At 37.8% G+C, this 18,061-nt stretch overlaps 1 protein-coding gene across 1 annotated transcript in view; it reads left to right on the forward strand.

Moving 5' to 3' along the window:
* The window catches only part of MRPL1 (mitochondrial ribosomal protein L1), a 52,231-nt gene extending 40,384 nt beyond the window's left edge, over positions 1-11,847 (forward strand). Inside the window, exons 8-9 of the mRNA XM_037147077.2 lie at positions 9,923-10,004; positions 11,244-11,847. Of these exons, the coding sequence (XP_037002972.2) occupies positions 9,923-10,004; positions 11,244-11,362 (201 nt within the window). The 3' untranslated portion in view covers positions 11,363-11,847. The remainder of the gene's footprint in view (positions 1-9,922; positions 10,005-11,243) is intronic.
* Positions 11,848-18,061: the final 6,214 nt, after the last annotated feature.

Here is an 18,061-nt window from a genome sequence, read left to right on the forward strand (position 1 = left end):
CTCTTTTTTCCAATCTCTGGATGAAGAAGTAGCTGTTCATTTCTGGTACTTTGATGAAAATTATTTGATGTGATTTAAAAATAATTACTATAATTTGTAGTTAAAATTTTTTTTTAATTTTTCAATTACAGTTTACTTTCTGTATTATTTTTGTATTGGTTTCAAGTACACAGCATAAAGATAAGACAGTTACTTACTTTACAAAGTGTTCCTCACCGTATTTCCAGTTCCTACCTGGCACCATTCAGAATTAATACAATCCTATTGACTATATTCCCTATGCTATACTTTAGCTCCCTGTGACTGTTCTGTAGCTACCAGTTTGTACTTCTTAATTCCTTATCTCTTTCACTCAGTTCCCCAAATCCACTGTCTTATGACAACCACCAGTCTGTGTCTGTGAATCTGCTTCAATTTTGTTGTTTATTTTGTTCTTTAGATTCCACATATAATAGTGAAATCATGTCATATTTGTCTTTCTCTGACTGACTTATTTCACTGAGCATACTTCCCATTAGGTCCATCCATGTTATCACAGACAGTAAGATTTCATTCTTTTTATGGCCGAGTAATACTCCATTGTGTGTGTGTACCACTGCTTTTTTATCCATTCACCTACTGATGGGCACTTAGGTTGCTTCCACAGCTCAGTTATTGTAAATAACACTGTAATGAACATAGGGGTGCATATATTCTTTCAAAGTAGTGTTTTGGGTTACTTCATGTAAATACCCAGGACTGGAATTCCTGGGTCATAAGACAGATCCATTTTTAATTTTTCGAGGGCTCTCTGAACTGTTTTCCACAGTAGCTGCACCAATCTGCCTTCCCGCCGATAGTACACAAGGGTTCCACTTTCTCTACATCCTCACCAGCACTTTTTTGTTGATTTATTGATGATAGTTGTTCTGACAGGTGTGAGGTGATATCATATTGTGGTATTAATTCATATTTCTCTGATGATTAGTGATGTTGAGCATCTTTTCATATTTCTCTTGGCCGCCTGTATGTCCTCTTTGGAGAAGTGTTTATTCATGTCCTCTGCCCATTCTTCAGTTGGATTGATTTTTTGGTGTTGAGTTGTATGAGTTCTTTATAAATTTTAGAAATTAACCCCTTATCAGATGAATATCTTCTCCCATTCAGTAGGTTGTCTTTTCATTTTGTTGATGGTTTTCTTTAGTGTGAAAAAAAATTTGCTGTTCTCCCATTTGCTTGGGGATATATATCAGAAGAAATATTGTAAGATAAATGTCTGTGAGTTTACTGCCTATGTTTTCCTCTAGCAGTTTTATGGTTTCAAGTCTTATATTTAAGTCTTTAATCTATTTTGAGATTATGCTTGTGTATCATGTAAGAAGGTGGTCTAGTTTCATTTTTTTGCATATATTTGTTTTATTTTCCTAACACTATTTATTGACTAGACTTTTCTTACCCCATTATATATTCTTGCCTCCTTTGTCAAATATTAATTGCTCATATAGGCATAGGTTTGTTTATGGGCTTTCTGTTTTGTTACATGATCTATATGTCTGTCTTTATGCCAGTACCATGCTGTTTTGAGTGCCTGGTAGTATAGTTTGATATCAGGTACCATGATACCTCCAACTTTATTTTTCCTTCTCAGGATTGCTGTAGCTATCTTTTGAGATTTTGTATAAATTTTTGGATCATTTGTTCCTGCTCCTGTGAAATACACCACTGATATTTTGATAGGGATTTCATTGAATCTATAGATTACTTTTGGTGATTTGGACATTTTAGTGATTCTAATTCTTCCTATCAATGAGCACAGATATTTAGTTTGTTTTTGATGTTGGTTTTTAGATTCCTTTTTTTTTAATAGCTCTTTAAAGTTTTTTTTTAAACCCCTCTTTCCTTCCCCTCACCTTTGTTTTTCCTCTTTTGTTCATCCTTGTATGTTCATCTACATTTTGGAAAGATACAAAAAAATGTAATTAAATTTGTGGGAAAATAGTATGAATTAGTGAGAGGTAAATACTGCAAAATAGTTTTTCAGTGGAATGCAACTTAAATTTGATTATGTACAACATGTAATAAAAAATGTTTGCTTGGTAGATGCTGCCTGAATTAATAAGTCAGTTGTTTATATTAAAAATGTCTATAACTTACAAGTTCTTTAAAGATGTTTGGATTATTTTACAGTAAGTTTTTTAAGATTTTATTTAATTATTTTTAGAGAGAGCGGTAAGGCAGGAGAAAGAGAAAGCGAGAAACACTGATGTGTGGGAGAAACATCAGTCAGTTGCCTCCTGCATGTGCCCCAACTGGGGACCCAGCCTGCAACCCAGGCTTGTGCCCTAATTGGGAATCGAACCAGTGACCTTTTGCTTTGCCGAATGATGCACAGCCAACTGAGCTACATCATTCAGGGCAAAACTGTGTACTTTTAAAATACAGGGTGGTGCAAAAGTAAGTTTTCAGTTGTACATATGGAAAGTAATACACATATTAATAAATAATATAAGAATAAACTATTTCTCATACTCACATCTGTAAATCTACTTTGGCCCCACCTTATCTCTATGCCACTTCTTCTGATTTCATTTAGAAACTTACTATTTCTATACTTTATTAATGTGTAATTAGAACATAAAATATTGAATAATTTGGAATGGGGAAGACTTCTAAAAGCTCTACTAAATATGATTAAAATTTTGAAGAAGATCTTTTAAAGCTACGTTATGTAATATCTAGCTTTTTATTTTAATTTTTTAAGGTTGCTGAATGACTTTATTATTTTTTGTTGTTGTTCAAATACAGTTTTCTGCCTTTCTCGCTGACCCCACCCCACCGTCCCAGCCCTCCCTGCCTCCCTCCCCCATTTCCACTCTCCCTTGTTGTCCATGTGTCCTTAATCACTGTTCCTGCAAACCCTTCACCCTTTTCTCCCGTTATCCCCTCCCCTCTCCCTTCTGGTCCCTGTCAGCCTGTTCTCAATTTCAGTGTCTTTGGCAATATTTTGCTTGCTTGTTTGTTTTGTTGATTAGATGCCTGTTAAAGGTGAGATCATATGGTATTTGTCTTTCACTGCCTTGCTTTTTTCACTTAACATAATGCTCTCCAGTTCCTGTTGCAAAGGGTAGGAGCTCCTTCTTTCTGCTGCATAAAATTCTGTTGTGTAAATGTACCATAGTTTTTTGATCCATTCATTTATTGATGAGTACTTGGGTTGCTTTCAGCACTTGGCTATTGTAAATTGTGCTGCTATGAACATTGGGGTGCATAGGTTCTTTTGGATTGGTGTTTTAGGGTTCTTAGGATATAATCCTAGAAGTGGAATTGCTGGGTCAAAAGGCATTTCCATTTTTAGTTTTCTGAGAAAATTCCATACTGTTTTCCATAGTGGTTGCACAAGTCTGCATTCCCACCAACAGTGCACTAGAGTTCCCTTTTCTCCACACCCTCTCCAACATTTGTTGTTTGTTGCTTTGTTTATGATGGCCATTCTGACTGTTGTGAAGTGGTATCTCATTGTGGTTTTAATTTGCATCTCTCTGATAGCCAACAATACTGAGCATCCTTTCATATGTCTCTGGACCCTCTTTATGTCCTCCTTGGAGAAGTGTCTGCCCATTTTTAAATTGGGTTGCTTTCTTCTTAGAGTGGAGTTGTGTGACTTCTTCATATAATATCTAGCTTTGACATGAAGAGTTATCGTAGCATTAAAGGAAAAACAACTGCAGCTCCTTTAAAATCATAAATATCTAGATTTTGAGGGCTGATAAATAATAATGGTATTGGCAAATCAAACCTAAGTTTATTTTCTTAATAAAAAACCCCAGAGGGTAGGACAACTCATGTATATGTTTATACCAGATTATGCCAAGACCTGATTTAACTAGTGTTTCCCGTCTGGGTTTCAAATATACTTCGATCTTTGATATACTTAATATAAAGGCAGTGTTTTCATGTGCTTTTCCCCCCTTCATTCTGAAGTTGTAGACATGGTCCATTCACTGTGCACCGCCAGTGTAATACTAAATTATTTTGTGGCAAGTATATTGTCAACCTGGCAGCTGATGAAAGATACAAAGTATATTGTAACAAAAATAAACAAGTTCAGGGCAAGGGAATAAACATATATCTTGTGTTGAAATCAGTCTTTAGTCTTCAGGAACATGTTAGTACAAGGAATGTGAGTGTGTTGGAGTTCAGTTAAATAACAAGATGTGCACCTAGAAACTTTAGGCGTAATTTGAAGCAACTAGATATGTAAGTTGAAAAAATGGTAAGCAAAGAATATTGCTTAAATCAGTTAGAAACAGTAGTGGGCTAGAAAGGGGCAGCCCATTGGCCAGGGCTCAGTGCCATTTTCCCTTCTCCTCCTCCTCCATTCCTTTCAGTTGATGATTAATTTTTCTTTTGTTGCATTATTTTCAGTATACTATAGTGTGCTATGCCATAGGTAATTATAAAGAGAGGAAGGCAAAATGTAAAAGTCAGCTTCTATACTAGTTAGTCCGTATTAAAATTAAAAGAAGTGTATTAGCAATAGATCTTAGACCTCTAATAATATGGGGCTAAGAAAGGGGAACTAATATTTATCCAGAACTCAGTGTGTACCAGCATTTTGCTTGATGCTTTACTATGAAAGATGTATAACTGGGATAAATAGTCTTTGTAGATTTTGGTTATACTCTTCGGTGAGCTTTTTATCGGTATTCTTACAACTAGGAATATTAGAAACAAAAATAATTTATTATCATTTCCAGTTTTTTTACCTTTACTGTTACAAATCAGATAATAATTTTTCAAAATTTGGGGTAATTGAAAGTGAGGCTTTCCCCTTCTGTTATATATAGATAATAGCGTAAGAGCCCTAAACAGTGTGACTCTGTTGGTTGTGTATCGTCCCACAAAGCAGCAGGTCACTGGTTTGATTCCGGGTCAAGACACATGCCTGGGTTTTGTGTTTGGTCCCAAGTTGGGGCACATACGGGAAGCAACCAGTCAGTGTTTCTCTCTCCCATCGATGTTTCCCTCCCTGTCTTGCTCCCTCCCTTCCCATCTCTCTAAAACTAAATTAAATCTTTTAAAAAATAAATAAATAATAGCATAAGAAGAACCATACTATTTGAGAGAACAGCTCATTTTTCTCTTTGATTTATTGCATTAACTCAGCAATGCAGTGATCATTCATCAATGGAATAACAAAGGTGAAAAATACAAAGGTGGCATTATGTGTCAAAGGGAAGTAAACTGACATGCTTCCTTCGTTTGCCAGTCCATTTGTTAATAAGTAGTTGCCAGTATCCTGCACACATAGCTTTCTTTTGTTAGCTTTATTTCAGAAAACCAGTGATAAATATGGCAGCTTTCATAGAATTCCATATATCCAAATGCTGGGAGAAGAAATTGAATGGATCTGAAAGATAATTCCTTATGACTTTCATTAGTGTTACATTTAAACAAATAATAACATTCACTTATACAGTATTAAAGTAAGCGATAAGATACCTATTGTGAATTTAATATATGAAATATAGAAACAGAATTAAGTGTTTTTAAATAGATTTATCATAAGCAATGATGAAAGCTGCTTGAGCCTTTAGATTTTGGTAGATAATTAATTTGTTAAAGTGATGTAAGGCATAATCCATACCACTTGTCTTTGCATATATTTTATATATTTGTAGACAAATAATGCATACTAATAAAGGAGTTGGCAAACTGTGCCTTTTTTTAATCATATGTGAACTCAGAATGGTCTTTTTAAGAATTGTATAAAAAGGAAAAAGAATATGCAGCAGAAATCATATGTGGCCCTCAAAGCCTAGAATATTTACCGTCTGATCCTTCACAGAAAAGCTTGCCAGCCCTGAAATGTAAAGACCTGCCACGTAAGCCTGGCAAGTCTCGGCTCCAGGTGGGAGGCTGTAAGCACGTGACAGCCTGTGTTTCCCATGACTGCAGCTACTATAAAACCTGGACAGAATGCATGGAGCAAGCTATTTGAAGATTCTGAAAAATTAAACAGTGGCAGGCAAATTAAGGAAGACCAAAATTTGAAGTACTACAAACTAGCGGTGAGTTTGCCGTTTTTCCCCTTGTGTGGTCACATGGTCTGGTCTCAACCATAGCCTGAAACCAGGAAGTAGACACCAGTACCGGCAGAGGGAGTTCCAGAAGCCTACTACTGCTTCAGGCTTGAAAAATAGAGATCATGGCTCCTAGTAGGAGTGGCGGGTGCAGGGGAGGGCGCAGGCATCTAAAATGTTGAGGGAGGGGAGCCTTCCTTTCTGACTGGAGGATCTGTGGCCCCAAGAGGTTGGGCACAGTGCCTTTGCTTTTTTTCTCTTTCTCTGCCTGTCAGTTGGCCCCCACTGCAGTAACAGTTGCAGAAAGTAAGTGGCAAAATGGGGTAAATAAAGTCCCTACTATCTGGGCAGAGTGCCAAAAGGGAGAGCCCCAGGGAACCAGGAAGTACTGAAGGGATTAAGGAGGAGGGGCAACTTCTGAAAGGGGCTTAAAAAATTATTTACGTTTTGAGAGACATAAATGATAATATCTCTGTAATGCTGAGAATAGAGCCTGACTAAGAGTAAGACCCAATAAACAGCTGCTTAATCAATCATTATTTTTCATAATATTTCTATAGGAAACACACAGATTATCTTCCTCTTCTTGGTTTAGACTGTTAGGAGTCATGGGGATTAAAAGTATTGGCCCATCTGCAGCGACCATATGCCAGGCCGCCTCTATACAGCCTTAGAACACGGCACTTGGAAGGGATTTTGGGGGTCAGATGTTCTAACATGTGCTTATTCAAGGTAGCAGCCCTTGCAGTTTCCATTTACAGATGATAAGTCACCTAGAGCCTGTCAGTACAGTTACAGTGACAGAAGCTGGCCACTTTAGGAGGGCCATGTGATTGTTTAACAATCATGTATATACACAGTTTGCAATTTTTTTAGTTCTGCCCTTTGTAAAATGTAAAAAAAAATAAGTTGAATCTTTTTTCACACTGTATTCCTTAATAATCCACAATATTTGAACAGACTTAATTTTATACTGGCGATTCTCAGAGTGAGGCCTAGGGATCTCATTTAACTGACACACCTGTCTCAGGACCCTTCTCTCTTCCTCCTCCTTTTAATCCGTGAAGATATATGCTAAATTTTTGGTGTGCCTGTGTGCATGAGGTTTGATAACCTTGAAAGCATTTAAGAATCACTGCTTTGCCCTGCTGGTGTGGTTCATTTGGTTGGAGCGTCATCCTGTACCCCAAAAGGTTGCAGGTTCAAACCAGGTTGGGACACATAGGGAAGGCAACTAGTTGATGCTTCTCTCTCATATTATGTTTCGCTCTCCAAAATCAGTAAAAATATTTTTTTAAAAGGATCACTGCCTTAGACATGCTCATGACTACAATTTGCCCTCCATACACCTGCATTTCAAAAAGACAAAAAATGATTAAGAACTGCTGTTTTTTCTCATAATGGTAGAAAGTGATTGAAGACAAAGGTTAGCTATTTCATAGAAAGAGGAAAATCTGAGAGTTAAAGCAAAGAGGTGCGGTTCACCTATATCCACTGAGCCAGCACCTCGGTAAGTCTTCCATCTAGTCTGTTTAGGGTATTACTTTTTTTACATTTAAGGTATGTTAAGCAGAAGGTAGGATTTAGTGAAGCAGTCTTTTCTTGAAGTGTCTGTGATGCAGAACAAGGATGCAAAACGTCTATAATGCAAAACCTCTATTATGCAATAATTATTTTGTCCAGCAGTAGATAACCATTTTAGCCAAAGATAGATAGTACTGTGACTATTATATATTCAAGAACATACATTATGTACACATACAGTATGCTTAACGTAGTTCAGTTGCCCTTCATGGTCAACCCATTCTTTTTGTGTGTTTTGTTTTAACCAGCTGTACCAAGTGTCATAATTTGCTATTGAGAATCAAACAGTTATTGTCTCCTCAAAATGGCCATCCCTGACTGCCTTGTCAAGACCACAAAATGTTACTGCATGGGAAAGTACAGTTTTGGAAATGCAGAGTAGAGAAAATCATAAATGTTGCTTTCATGAGTTATCTCTAGATTGTTATCAGCCCAAATAAATTTTTCATTCACACAAATATATTGTTTTTGTACATAGGTATCCTGTCATCAGTAGTCAATTAAATAAACACAGTTATGGCCATAAAAATACATATAACTTTTTCATAATTTTGTACAATAGTAAAAGAAAAAGTAAAATGAAGTATTATGGCTACAAATATATTTTTAAATTCAGTAGACACCAGTAAAGATAGAGGTGAATTTGGATAAAAGTGTAAACTATTTTCAAACTTAATGAAATCAGCCCTGGCTGGTGTGGCTCAGTGGATTGAGTGCTGGCCTGCAACCCTAAAGGTCGCTGGTTCGATTTCCAGTCAGGGCACATGCCTGGGTTGCGATGCGGCCCAGATTCCCCAGGTGGGGGCGCATAAGAGGAAACCAGTCTCATCTCTTGCACATTGCTGTTTCTCTCCCTCCCTTTCTCCCTCCCTCCCTCCCCCTCTCTCTAAAAAGTAAATAAATAAAATTCTTAAAAAAGAAAAACTTAGTGAAGTCATCCTACTAATGAAAGTTGCAGGGAAAGTCATTGTTTTCCTTTTGTGAAGCCATGTTGTTATTAGCTCACTGTAGGAACGACAGTGTAAGTCAGCAGAAATTGTACAGCAGTTACAAAATACTGGGAAGTTTAATATATATAGTATAACAAACTATTTAAAAAGTTTAGTCGGGCATCTTGCTCTTCTTTGTATCTATTGCTATCGCAAATTAAGGTAGGTTTAGATCTTTAGCAAAGGGTAAAGGAACTTACTAGATCTATGGTGGTTAATTCAGTTGATATGGAAAGAAGGGCAATTTGAGATAAAGTGTAGAGTTAAGAGGGGATTGAAAGGAGACAGGGACATGTGTTGTACCCTTGGTGTTTTTGTTTTTTAACTGAGCAAATGTAAGGTGCCTTGTCCACAAGCCTACTGCTTGCTTCAATGCAAATGGAAGTCTGTAAGGTCTGTACTTAGAAAGGTGAACTGACCATTGCTTGGTATTCCCCCCCCCCCGAGAATTCCACTTCTAGATTAAAGTGAAAGTTCATCCAATAATATCCACACCTTCTCATTTAGGGTGTGATACTGCATCATGCTCAAGAGAGTGTTGGGTAAATGTGGTCTGATGAGGACAAGGATGTTTTTTTCAGGAGGAATTATCTTAATGGTTATGTGGCATGTTTCTCAGGGTCATTGGAAAATAGTGATCTTGTTTGAACTTGAACTTTTACTGTGTGGTATTTGCTGATTATGCAACTATAAGTTTTATATGGACATTTAAAAAATGATTCATTTGGTAATGTGCAAAACCCTGTAAATATTAAAATGTAATGCAACTGGTTTTAACTGATATTTAAGAATAATATGAATTAAATTTGAATGATGAACACAAGGACTTTGCAAAGGTGTGAGTTTCCCAGGGTTTAGGAGTTTTATGAATAGGTCTTTTTCCCTGTATATATTTACTTACTGTATTTTTTTTGCTAAATAGCAGGATAATTATTTTTCATCATTAGAGTGTTAGCATAGCATCCTGAAATATCTCCATATGAGATATGTGTTGTCTGAGTGTGTCTAGTCAAGTAGTTTTATTTCGAACTTGTGATAGCATTAATTGCTAAACATGTTCTTAGTTTTCCTTAAAAGTAAATCAACAACTCCAAGAGAAAATAACACTAATTCCTTGAGGATTAGGGATAAGGTGTGTAGTATATTTTGCTCTGGGATATGTTATGGGAAAACTACTTGGAAATCAAGACTTCTCATATAAATACTATACAGTTACCAAAATTTGTATTTTTTTCTCATTTTCACATCATTAATGTTGTATATTTATATATCCTTTTTTTTTTTTAGCTGAATATGTCAAGTGACGAGATAGCTGCCAATCTGCAGGCTGTTATCAGTGAAGTTTGTAGGCACAGACCACTGGATTTGGGTAAGTGGTCAGTTGGAGTTGACTTCCCTAGAGCCCTGTGATGCTTTAAAAATGTAAAATATTAAACAATCAAGTTGATATGCAATTACAATAGCAATGATATTTCCAGGGATTAAATAAAATAGAATTTTCCAGAGGATTTCTGATTGCCTTATTAGCAAGTGTAGTTGCCTAGAGAGGACACCTTTAACAGTGATGGGAACGCTCTACATCCTGAAACCTTCATAAATCCCCACAGGATTTCTACCATTAATGTATGAAGTTCGCATGAAAACTGATTGCCTTCAAATTAAAATGACATTAAACAGAAACAAAAATTATTTATGAGGTGGCGCTGTGAAGCCACACCTTCCATGTGGTCGCTGGGCACACGTCCAGCGCCCTCATCGATACGTTCCATGCCACTCACGTTCCGTCCTGAGGCAGGTCTCACTCAGCTGCCTGCGGCCAAGCAAGTGTCCGTTACACTCAGGACTGTCTGCTTGGAATTTTATCATTGTAGGCATCTGTGCCTTTGGGTTTTATACACAAATGTCTGATTAAAATACAGTCTTCCACGAATTTTCACCTTCTCTGAGAATTAAACACACTGGTATAAGTGCCTCATTTGTTAACTTGGTTGTCCTGTATTTGTCCACAGTACTTAATAATGGTATGCGTATTTATATGGATTCTTACATTCTATGGAGAACTTTGATTTCAGTGTAGGCTCCTCTCAGACTAGCTGGAGTAGAATAATAGATAGTAAATCTCTAAAAACAATATAGTTATCTGGTTTTTGCCATTTTAAACAAAGTCCCTTAATGTTCCTCATAGGAAAAGCTTTTTAAATTTTTAAGGGATCTTATTAAATGTTTGGTAACACAAAGGTAGCATCTGTGTTGACTGTTTTAGGTAAATATTAGAATATTTCCATCGAGTGTAAATATTGCCACCTGCTCCTTCACTGTTGACTTTGCAATAAAATAAATTTGAAGTGATTGTATTCTGGTAGAGAGAAGTGAATTATTTGTGAGTACATGTAGTTTAAAGGATAAATTTATGAAATTCTAGAGTGTAGCTGGTTTGTCTTTTCTAGAAGTGAAATCTTTCCTTTCCTGTACTTCAAAACGTTAGTTTAGTAATGTCAATACTTACAACATAAAACATGAGTTCTATAAGAGTTCTAGTTGTATGTTTGTATTTGCTCGTAGGTATATATGGAATCAAATGAAAGTTGATTTTTGTCTTTGTTTCTAGGACCCTTTGTGATCCGAGCTTTCCTTCGTAGTTCAACAAGTGAAGGTTTATTACTAAAGATCGAGCCATTGTTGCCTAAAGAGGTAGAAACCAAAGAAAATAACAAAGAAGCTGCCTGAAACTGTTGTATTGTGAAGTTTTTTTTAAGTGGATTAAGGAGAAACAAAATTATAAAACTGTAATTTCTACATTTGGTGTCTTGTTATTTCTTGATCATCATACTTAAAAGTGTATTTTCACACTGGAAAATCTGACAACACTTTCAACAATAAGAAAATAAGATACTGTCTATGTTTGAAACTACCTTTTAGATCCTATTAAATCTCCTTTCTTAGAATTCATATTTTACATGCTGAAATTATAGCAGCAATTTCTAGCTTAATAACCTTCCCTCGAGAACTACACCATCTGAGGGAAAAATAACATCCTCGATTCCCCTAGGAGGGAGACTGGCAGAGTCATGAGCTAGATCATAAATGTGACTGTTTTCTAAAGAAAAAATATGGAAAATGTTGGAAAATGTTCATTCTAAAAAATTCTGAATGTTACTTTGATAATATGGATATAGAAATGACTAAACAATTAAAATGCGAGTGGGAAATTATTTTTCTGCATTTTACATATTCATTTATAATGTATTTTTATAATAACAATGTGTATTTTTGTGGTGTTTTGCAATATACAAAGCACCATGTAGTGTTTTCACATACTTAACCTTGTTGGATCCTGAATTCTACTTAATAGGAAATAATAAGTTTGGTTAGTGTTCGTTGAATGATAGAACAACTTCCCTTACAGATCAAGAATCAGACCAAGAAGTTAAATGTCTTTAATCAAGTGCCAGGTTGCAACTGGTATTGGTTTTTTTTCTCTTTTTTATTGATTATGCCATTACAGTTGTTCTGTTTTCCCCCTTCATTCCCCTCCACCCTGCATACCCCTCCCACCCACATTCCCCCCCTTTAGTTCATGTCCACGTGTCTCAAGTTCTTTAGATTCTATATTTCCCATACTATTCTTGCCCTCTCCCCTATTTTCTACCTACCGTCTATGCTACTTATTTTCTGTACCTTCTCCCCCCTTCTCCTCCTCCCACTCCCCTGTTGCTAACCTTCCATGTGATCTTCATTTCTATAGTTCTGCTCCTGATCTAGCTGTCCTCTTAGTTTGCTTTTGTTTTAGGTGTGGTGGTTAATAACTGAGTTTGCTGTCCTTTCACTGTTCATATTTTTTATCTTCTTTTTCTTAGATAAGTCTCTTTAACATTTCATATAATAAGGGCTTGGTGATGATGAACTCCTTGAATTTGATGTTATCTGAGAAGCACTTTATCTGCCTTTCCATTCTAAATGAAAGCTTTGCTGGATAGATCAATCTTGGATGTAGGTCTTTGGATTTCATGACTTGGAATACTTCTTTCCAACCCCTTCTTGCCTTTAAAGTCTCTTTTGAGAAATCAGCTGAGAGTCTGATGGGAACTCCTTTGTAGGTGACTGTCCCCTTATCTCTTGCTGCTTCTAGGATTCCCGCCTTCATTTTAATCTTGGCTAATGTAATGATGATGCGCCTTAGTGTGTTCCTTCTTGGGTCCAACTTCTTTGGGACTCTCTGAGCTTCCTAGATTCCCTGGAAGTCTATTGCCTTTGCCATATTGGGGAAATTCTCCTTTATTATTTGTTCAAATAAGTTTTCCAATCGTGGCTGGTCCTCTTCCCCTTCTGGCACCCCTATAATTCGGATGTTGGAATGTTTAAAGATGTCCTGGAGGTTCCTTAGCCTCTTCTCATTTTTTTGAATTCTTGTTTCTTCATCCTTTTCTGTTTGGTCATTTTTTCCCTCTCTCTGGTCCACTCCTTTGATTTGAGTCCCAGTTTCCTTTCCATTACTGTTGGTTTCCTGTGCATTTCCCATCATTTCAATTAGTTTAGCTTTCATTTTTTCATCTAATTTGTGACTAAAATCAACCAGTTCTGTGAGGATCCTTATAATCAGTGTTTTGAACTGTGCATCTGAAAGTTTGGCTATTTCTTCGTCACTTAGATTTATTGGCTCTGGGGCTCTGAGTTGTTCTTGAGCCATGTTTCGGTCTGTTTGTGCCTGTTAGGTATGAGGAGCGGAGCCCTAGGTGTTCACCAGGGCGGGGCCACTCAGCCCGCTGGGTTATGATGCTGTATGTGGGGGCAGGGTCTGAGAGGGGCAATAGTGGTCCCCTCTGCTGCTTCCTGCTGCTGGGGCCTGTGCAGTCTGTCTCACTGCTAGCTCCTTCGCTGGTTTATCTGCATGCAAATGTGTGACCGCGGTCAGCCTGCCACCTTGTGCCCTTACTGGGTTTGCCTGTCACAACCCAACGCCTGGGATCTGCCAACCACCACCTGAGCACCTGGGTCAGTCTGGTCGAGTTTTCCTGCGCAACCCCAGTCCGCCAGTCCCTGGCTCCGCCCCTCTTACCAGTCTGGATGGACAGTTCGTTGTTGTCAGACTTCAGTATAGTTCAATTTTCTGTGTTTTGGCTGCATTTTTTGTTACTAAAACTTTGTTGTCTTTAAACTTGGTTGTGTGAGAAGGTACAATGTTTCCACCTATGCCTCCATTTTGGCGGAAGTCCTGGTATTGGTTCTTAAGTGTTTACTGGTATGTGACAACACAAGATGGAAACAGAGGTTAGACAGTTTGGGCACGCAGTTGCCAGCTGTCCTTGGGAATGATTTCCCTTACTCTGCGATTATCTTTCACTCTTTTAGGGAGGTCCGCATGCCTTTTATGAAATAATAGTGCCGACAGATTTGTTGGTAGGTTCTGATACTTTTCAGTTAATAAAGAATATTTTGACAGCTCCATGCAGGTCTCCCAAATTGTTTTTGAAATTTTAGTAGTCTGAGAAGGGCAAGTGACCGTGAGCAACCACTATACCCCACTAGGTTTTTTCCCCCAGGGAATTTAAAATTTAAAGGCTGTTTACCAAAAACAACTAAACTATGTTGACTACAAAACCATAATCACAGTTACCACCTATTGAGGGTCTACTGCTGTCCTATGCTTTACATGGGTCCTCTCACGGAACACGGAACCATCAGAGCAGCTCTGTGAGGAGGGCGTTGCTCCTGTTTCACAGGTAAGGGAATCGAAACCTGTACGAGGTCCCATAAGTGGCAACCTAAGATTCAAAGCTAGAACTGTCTGATTTTGAAGCCTGTTCTTTAAACTATTAGGCTATTTTACTTCCTGTTAGTGTATTCTAAGATAAATTAAACTGTTAACTGAACACTTAACATTTAAAAATATTGAATAATTATACTTTAGTTTCTTAGTGTCTCTGGATATAGGGCTTTGACATAACTGATGGGAAGGAAGAAAAGAGCGGGAGGAGTGAGAACAGAGTAGTGCAGGATGGAGAGAAAGACGATCTGCCCACTTCCCACGATTCCCGTCTAGAAAGCTTACTCATTACTATTTGGAACTTCTAATTCACAGAGTAGAATCTCTATTATATTTGTAGATTTTCTTTAATAGAATAAATAAGCACACTCTTGTTATTGATGATTTTAGGAACACTTGTATTTTATTATTTTTAATTTTTATTTTTAGAGAGAGAGGAAGAGAGGAAGAAAGAGAGGGAGGAAAACCATTAATGTGTGGTCGCCTCCTACACGAACCCCTTTTGGGACCCGATCCATAACCCAGGCATGCGCCCTGACCGGAAATCAAACCGTCCACCCTTCAGTTCAGAAACCAGCACAGTCCACTGAGCCACACCAGCTAAGGCAGAAACGCTAACAAATAGTCTTCAAATCCCTCATAATCCTACTACCCTAGATAACCAGCATTAATATTTTGTCTTTCCATTGTCTTTTTCAATGGACAGAAACAACACACACACACACATTGTAAAGTAAGCATTTACCTCTACTGTTTAAAATTTCATATGAAAAGCATCATTTTTAATGGCTGAACAATATTTCATCCTGTTAATTCTTTAAGTTATAGAATCATTTCCCAATTTGGAGGCATTTAATTCTTTTTGGTACCCTCTATTATTTTAATGCTTTAGAGAAAATCTTTGGGCATAATTCATTTTGCTCTCTATTTCTAGACGTGACATTCCTGGGTTAAAAGGCGTGATAATGGCTAAAGGTCTTATGTGTTTTAGAAAGGTGCCTTTTGATCAGAGCAAACCAGAACAAGGAAATATGGTTGGAAAGCTTGCTCTGGGCAAGAACATTCCAGGGTCTAATTAACTGGCCTATGAATAAATAATTCCTAACCCTTCCACCAGAGCATTCTTCCTACTGGCTAACTAGAATCAATGTTAAGTGTTTATAATGATATGCTAGATTACTCTTTCTCTTTTGTATTACTGCATCATTAGATTTTAGTAGCGATCAGTAAATCTTAAGAGTAAAAACTTTCGAATTTTATAGTAGATACTAGTAATTCTGAAACTAGCTTGCATCCAAATCACTTGGAAGGTTTGCAAGCACAAATTTCTGGGTTCCACTCAGCAATCTGGGGTGAACCTAGGAAATTTGCATTTCTAACGAGTTAAAGACCAAAGGCTTGGGGTAGGACAGGAGAACCTTTTCAATAGTGACTTTTTTTTTTAATATAGAAAGTAGTTAATCACAGTGTCCAGTAGGTGGCAATAATAACCTTTCCCACAATTTTTAAATAGCTAACTTTTGGTAAATTATTGCTTTTTTATTTGATTATAAAATAAAATAACAAATGTAGACCACTGGCGCTTTGTTTTGGAATGAATCTATTTTGCCATTTATTCTATTGCAGGCACTTTCCAGAACTTGCTTTATTAGGTGTCACTGCAGTAATACCTATGAAGGATTGTTTCATCCGTCTCTGTTTTAACTCTTAAAGAATCTTTCAAATACACAGAAAATTTTAAAAATAACACCTATTTAGTCAACACCCAGCTTTAGCAGTTATCAATATTGTGCTATTTTTCTAGTTACATCTATCCCTTTCATCTACCCACCAGCCCCCCCCCCGCCCCCCCCCACATATACTCATCCCTGGTAGAGTAATTAAAAGGAAATCCCTTATATCCTATCACTTAACCTATAGAGTTTTAAGAAGAATCAAGCTATAATTATAAGATTTTAGATCCATTTTTTTTATTTTTTATTTTTGGAAACTGTTTTTTTTTAATTGATTATGCCATTACATTTGCTCTATTCCCCCTCCCTTCCCCTCCACCCTGCATACCCCTCCCCCACCATTTCCCCCTTTAGTTCATGAACATGTGTCTCAAATTCTTTAGATTCTGTATTTCCCCTACTAATCTTACCCTCCCCCCTATCTATTTTCTATCTACTGTCTATACTACTTATTTTCTGTACCTTCTCCCCCCTTCCCCTCCTCCCACTCCCCTGTTGCTAACCCTCCATGAGATCTTCATTTCTATGGTTCTACTCCTGATCTAGCTATCCTCTTAGTTTGCTTTTGTTTTAGGTGTGGTTCTTAATAACTGTGAGTTTGCTGTCCTTTCACTGTTCATCTTTTTTTATCTTCTTTTTCTTAGGTAAGTCCCTTTAACATTTCATATAGTAAGGGCTTGGTGATGATGAACTCCTTGAATTTGGTCTTATCTGAGAAGCACTTTATCTGTCCTTCCATTCTAAATGAAAGTTTTGCTGGGTAGAGCAATCTTGGTTGTAGATCTTTGGTTTTCATGACTTGGAATACCTCTGTCCAGCCCCTTCTTGCCTGTAAGGTCTCTTTTGAGAAATCAGCTGACAGTCTGATGGGAACTCCTTTGTAGGTGACTATCCCCTTAGCTCTTGCTGCTTCCAGGATTCTCTCCTTCATTTTAATCTTGGCTAATGTAATTATGATGTGCCTTGGTGTGTTCCTTCTTGGGTCCAACTTCTTTGGGACTCTCTGAGCTTCCTGGATTTCTCGGAAGTCTATTTCCTTTGCCATCTTGGGGAAATTCTCCTTTATTATTTGTTCAAATAATTTTTCAACTGGTGGTTGTGCCTTTCCCCCTTCTGGTACCCCTATAATTCGGATGTTGGAGCGTTTAAAGATGTCCTGGAGGTTCCTAAGCTTCTCCTCATTTTTCTGAATTCTTATTTCTTCATTCCTTTCTGTTTTATCATTTTTTTCTTCCGTCTGGTCCTCTCCCTTGATTTGAATCCCAATTTTCTTTCCATTACTATTGGTATCTTTTGTATCAGCATTCATTTCAATTAATTTAGCTTCCATATGTTTCTCTAATTTGTGACTAAAATCCACCAGTTCTGTAAGGATCTTTATAACCAGTGTTTTGAACTGTGCATCTGAAAGACTGGCTATTTCTTCATCACTTAGGTCTATCGGTTCTGGGGCTCTAAGTTGTCCTAGAGCCATTTTTTTGGTCTATTCGTGCTGTTAAGTGAGCGGAGCGAAGCCTTAGTTGTTTACCAGGACGGGGCGACCCAGGTCGCTGGTTTGTGACGCTGTGTGTGGGGGCGGGGTCAGAGAGGGAGCGATGGCGTTCCTCTCTGCTAGCCCAGCACGTCCAGTCACTCAAACGCCTCTGGCTTGCTTATCCGATCCTAATTTTGCGAGCCTGCTGCACCGCGCGGGTTTCCCTTCTCACTGGTTTCTCCGCACGTAAATGCGCGCGACCGACCGACCCACCGCGCCTCTTCCCTGTGCGCTCCGGCAGCCAGCTCGCTGGCGATCAGCGCCCTCGGTTCCCTGCGCGCACCGCCCGGGGAATGTTTTCTTGCTAACCTGCTCCGCTGCTGGCCTCGCTCCTTGTACCGGTCCAGCCGAGTATCTAGTTGTCCTTTGGACTCCCTATTGTCGATTTTCCGTGT

Source organism: Artibeus jamaicensis, unplaced genomic scaffold (genome assembly GCF_021234435.1).
Source record: "Artibeus jamaicensis isolate MK-2021 breed Jamaican fruit bat unplaced genomic scaffold, CSHL_Jam_final scaffold_1031, whole genome shotgun sequence".
Taxonomy (NCBI): domain Eukaryota; kingdom Metazoa; phylum Chordata; class Mammalia; order Chiroptera; family Phyllostomidae; genus Artibeus; species Artibeus jamaicensis.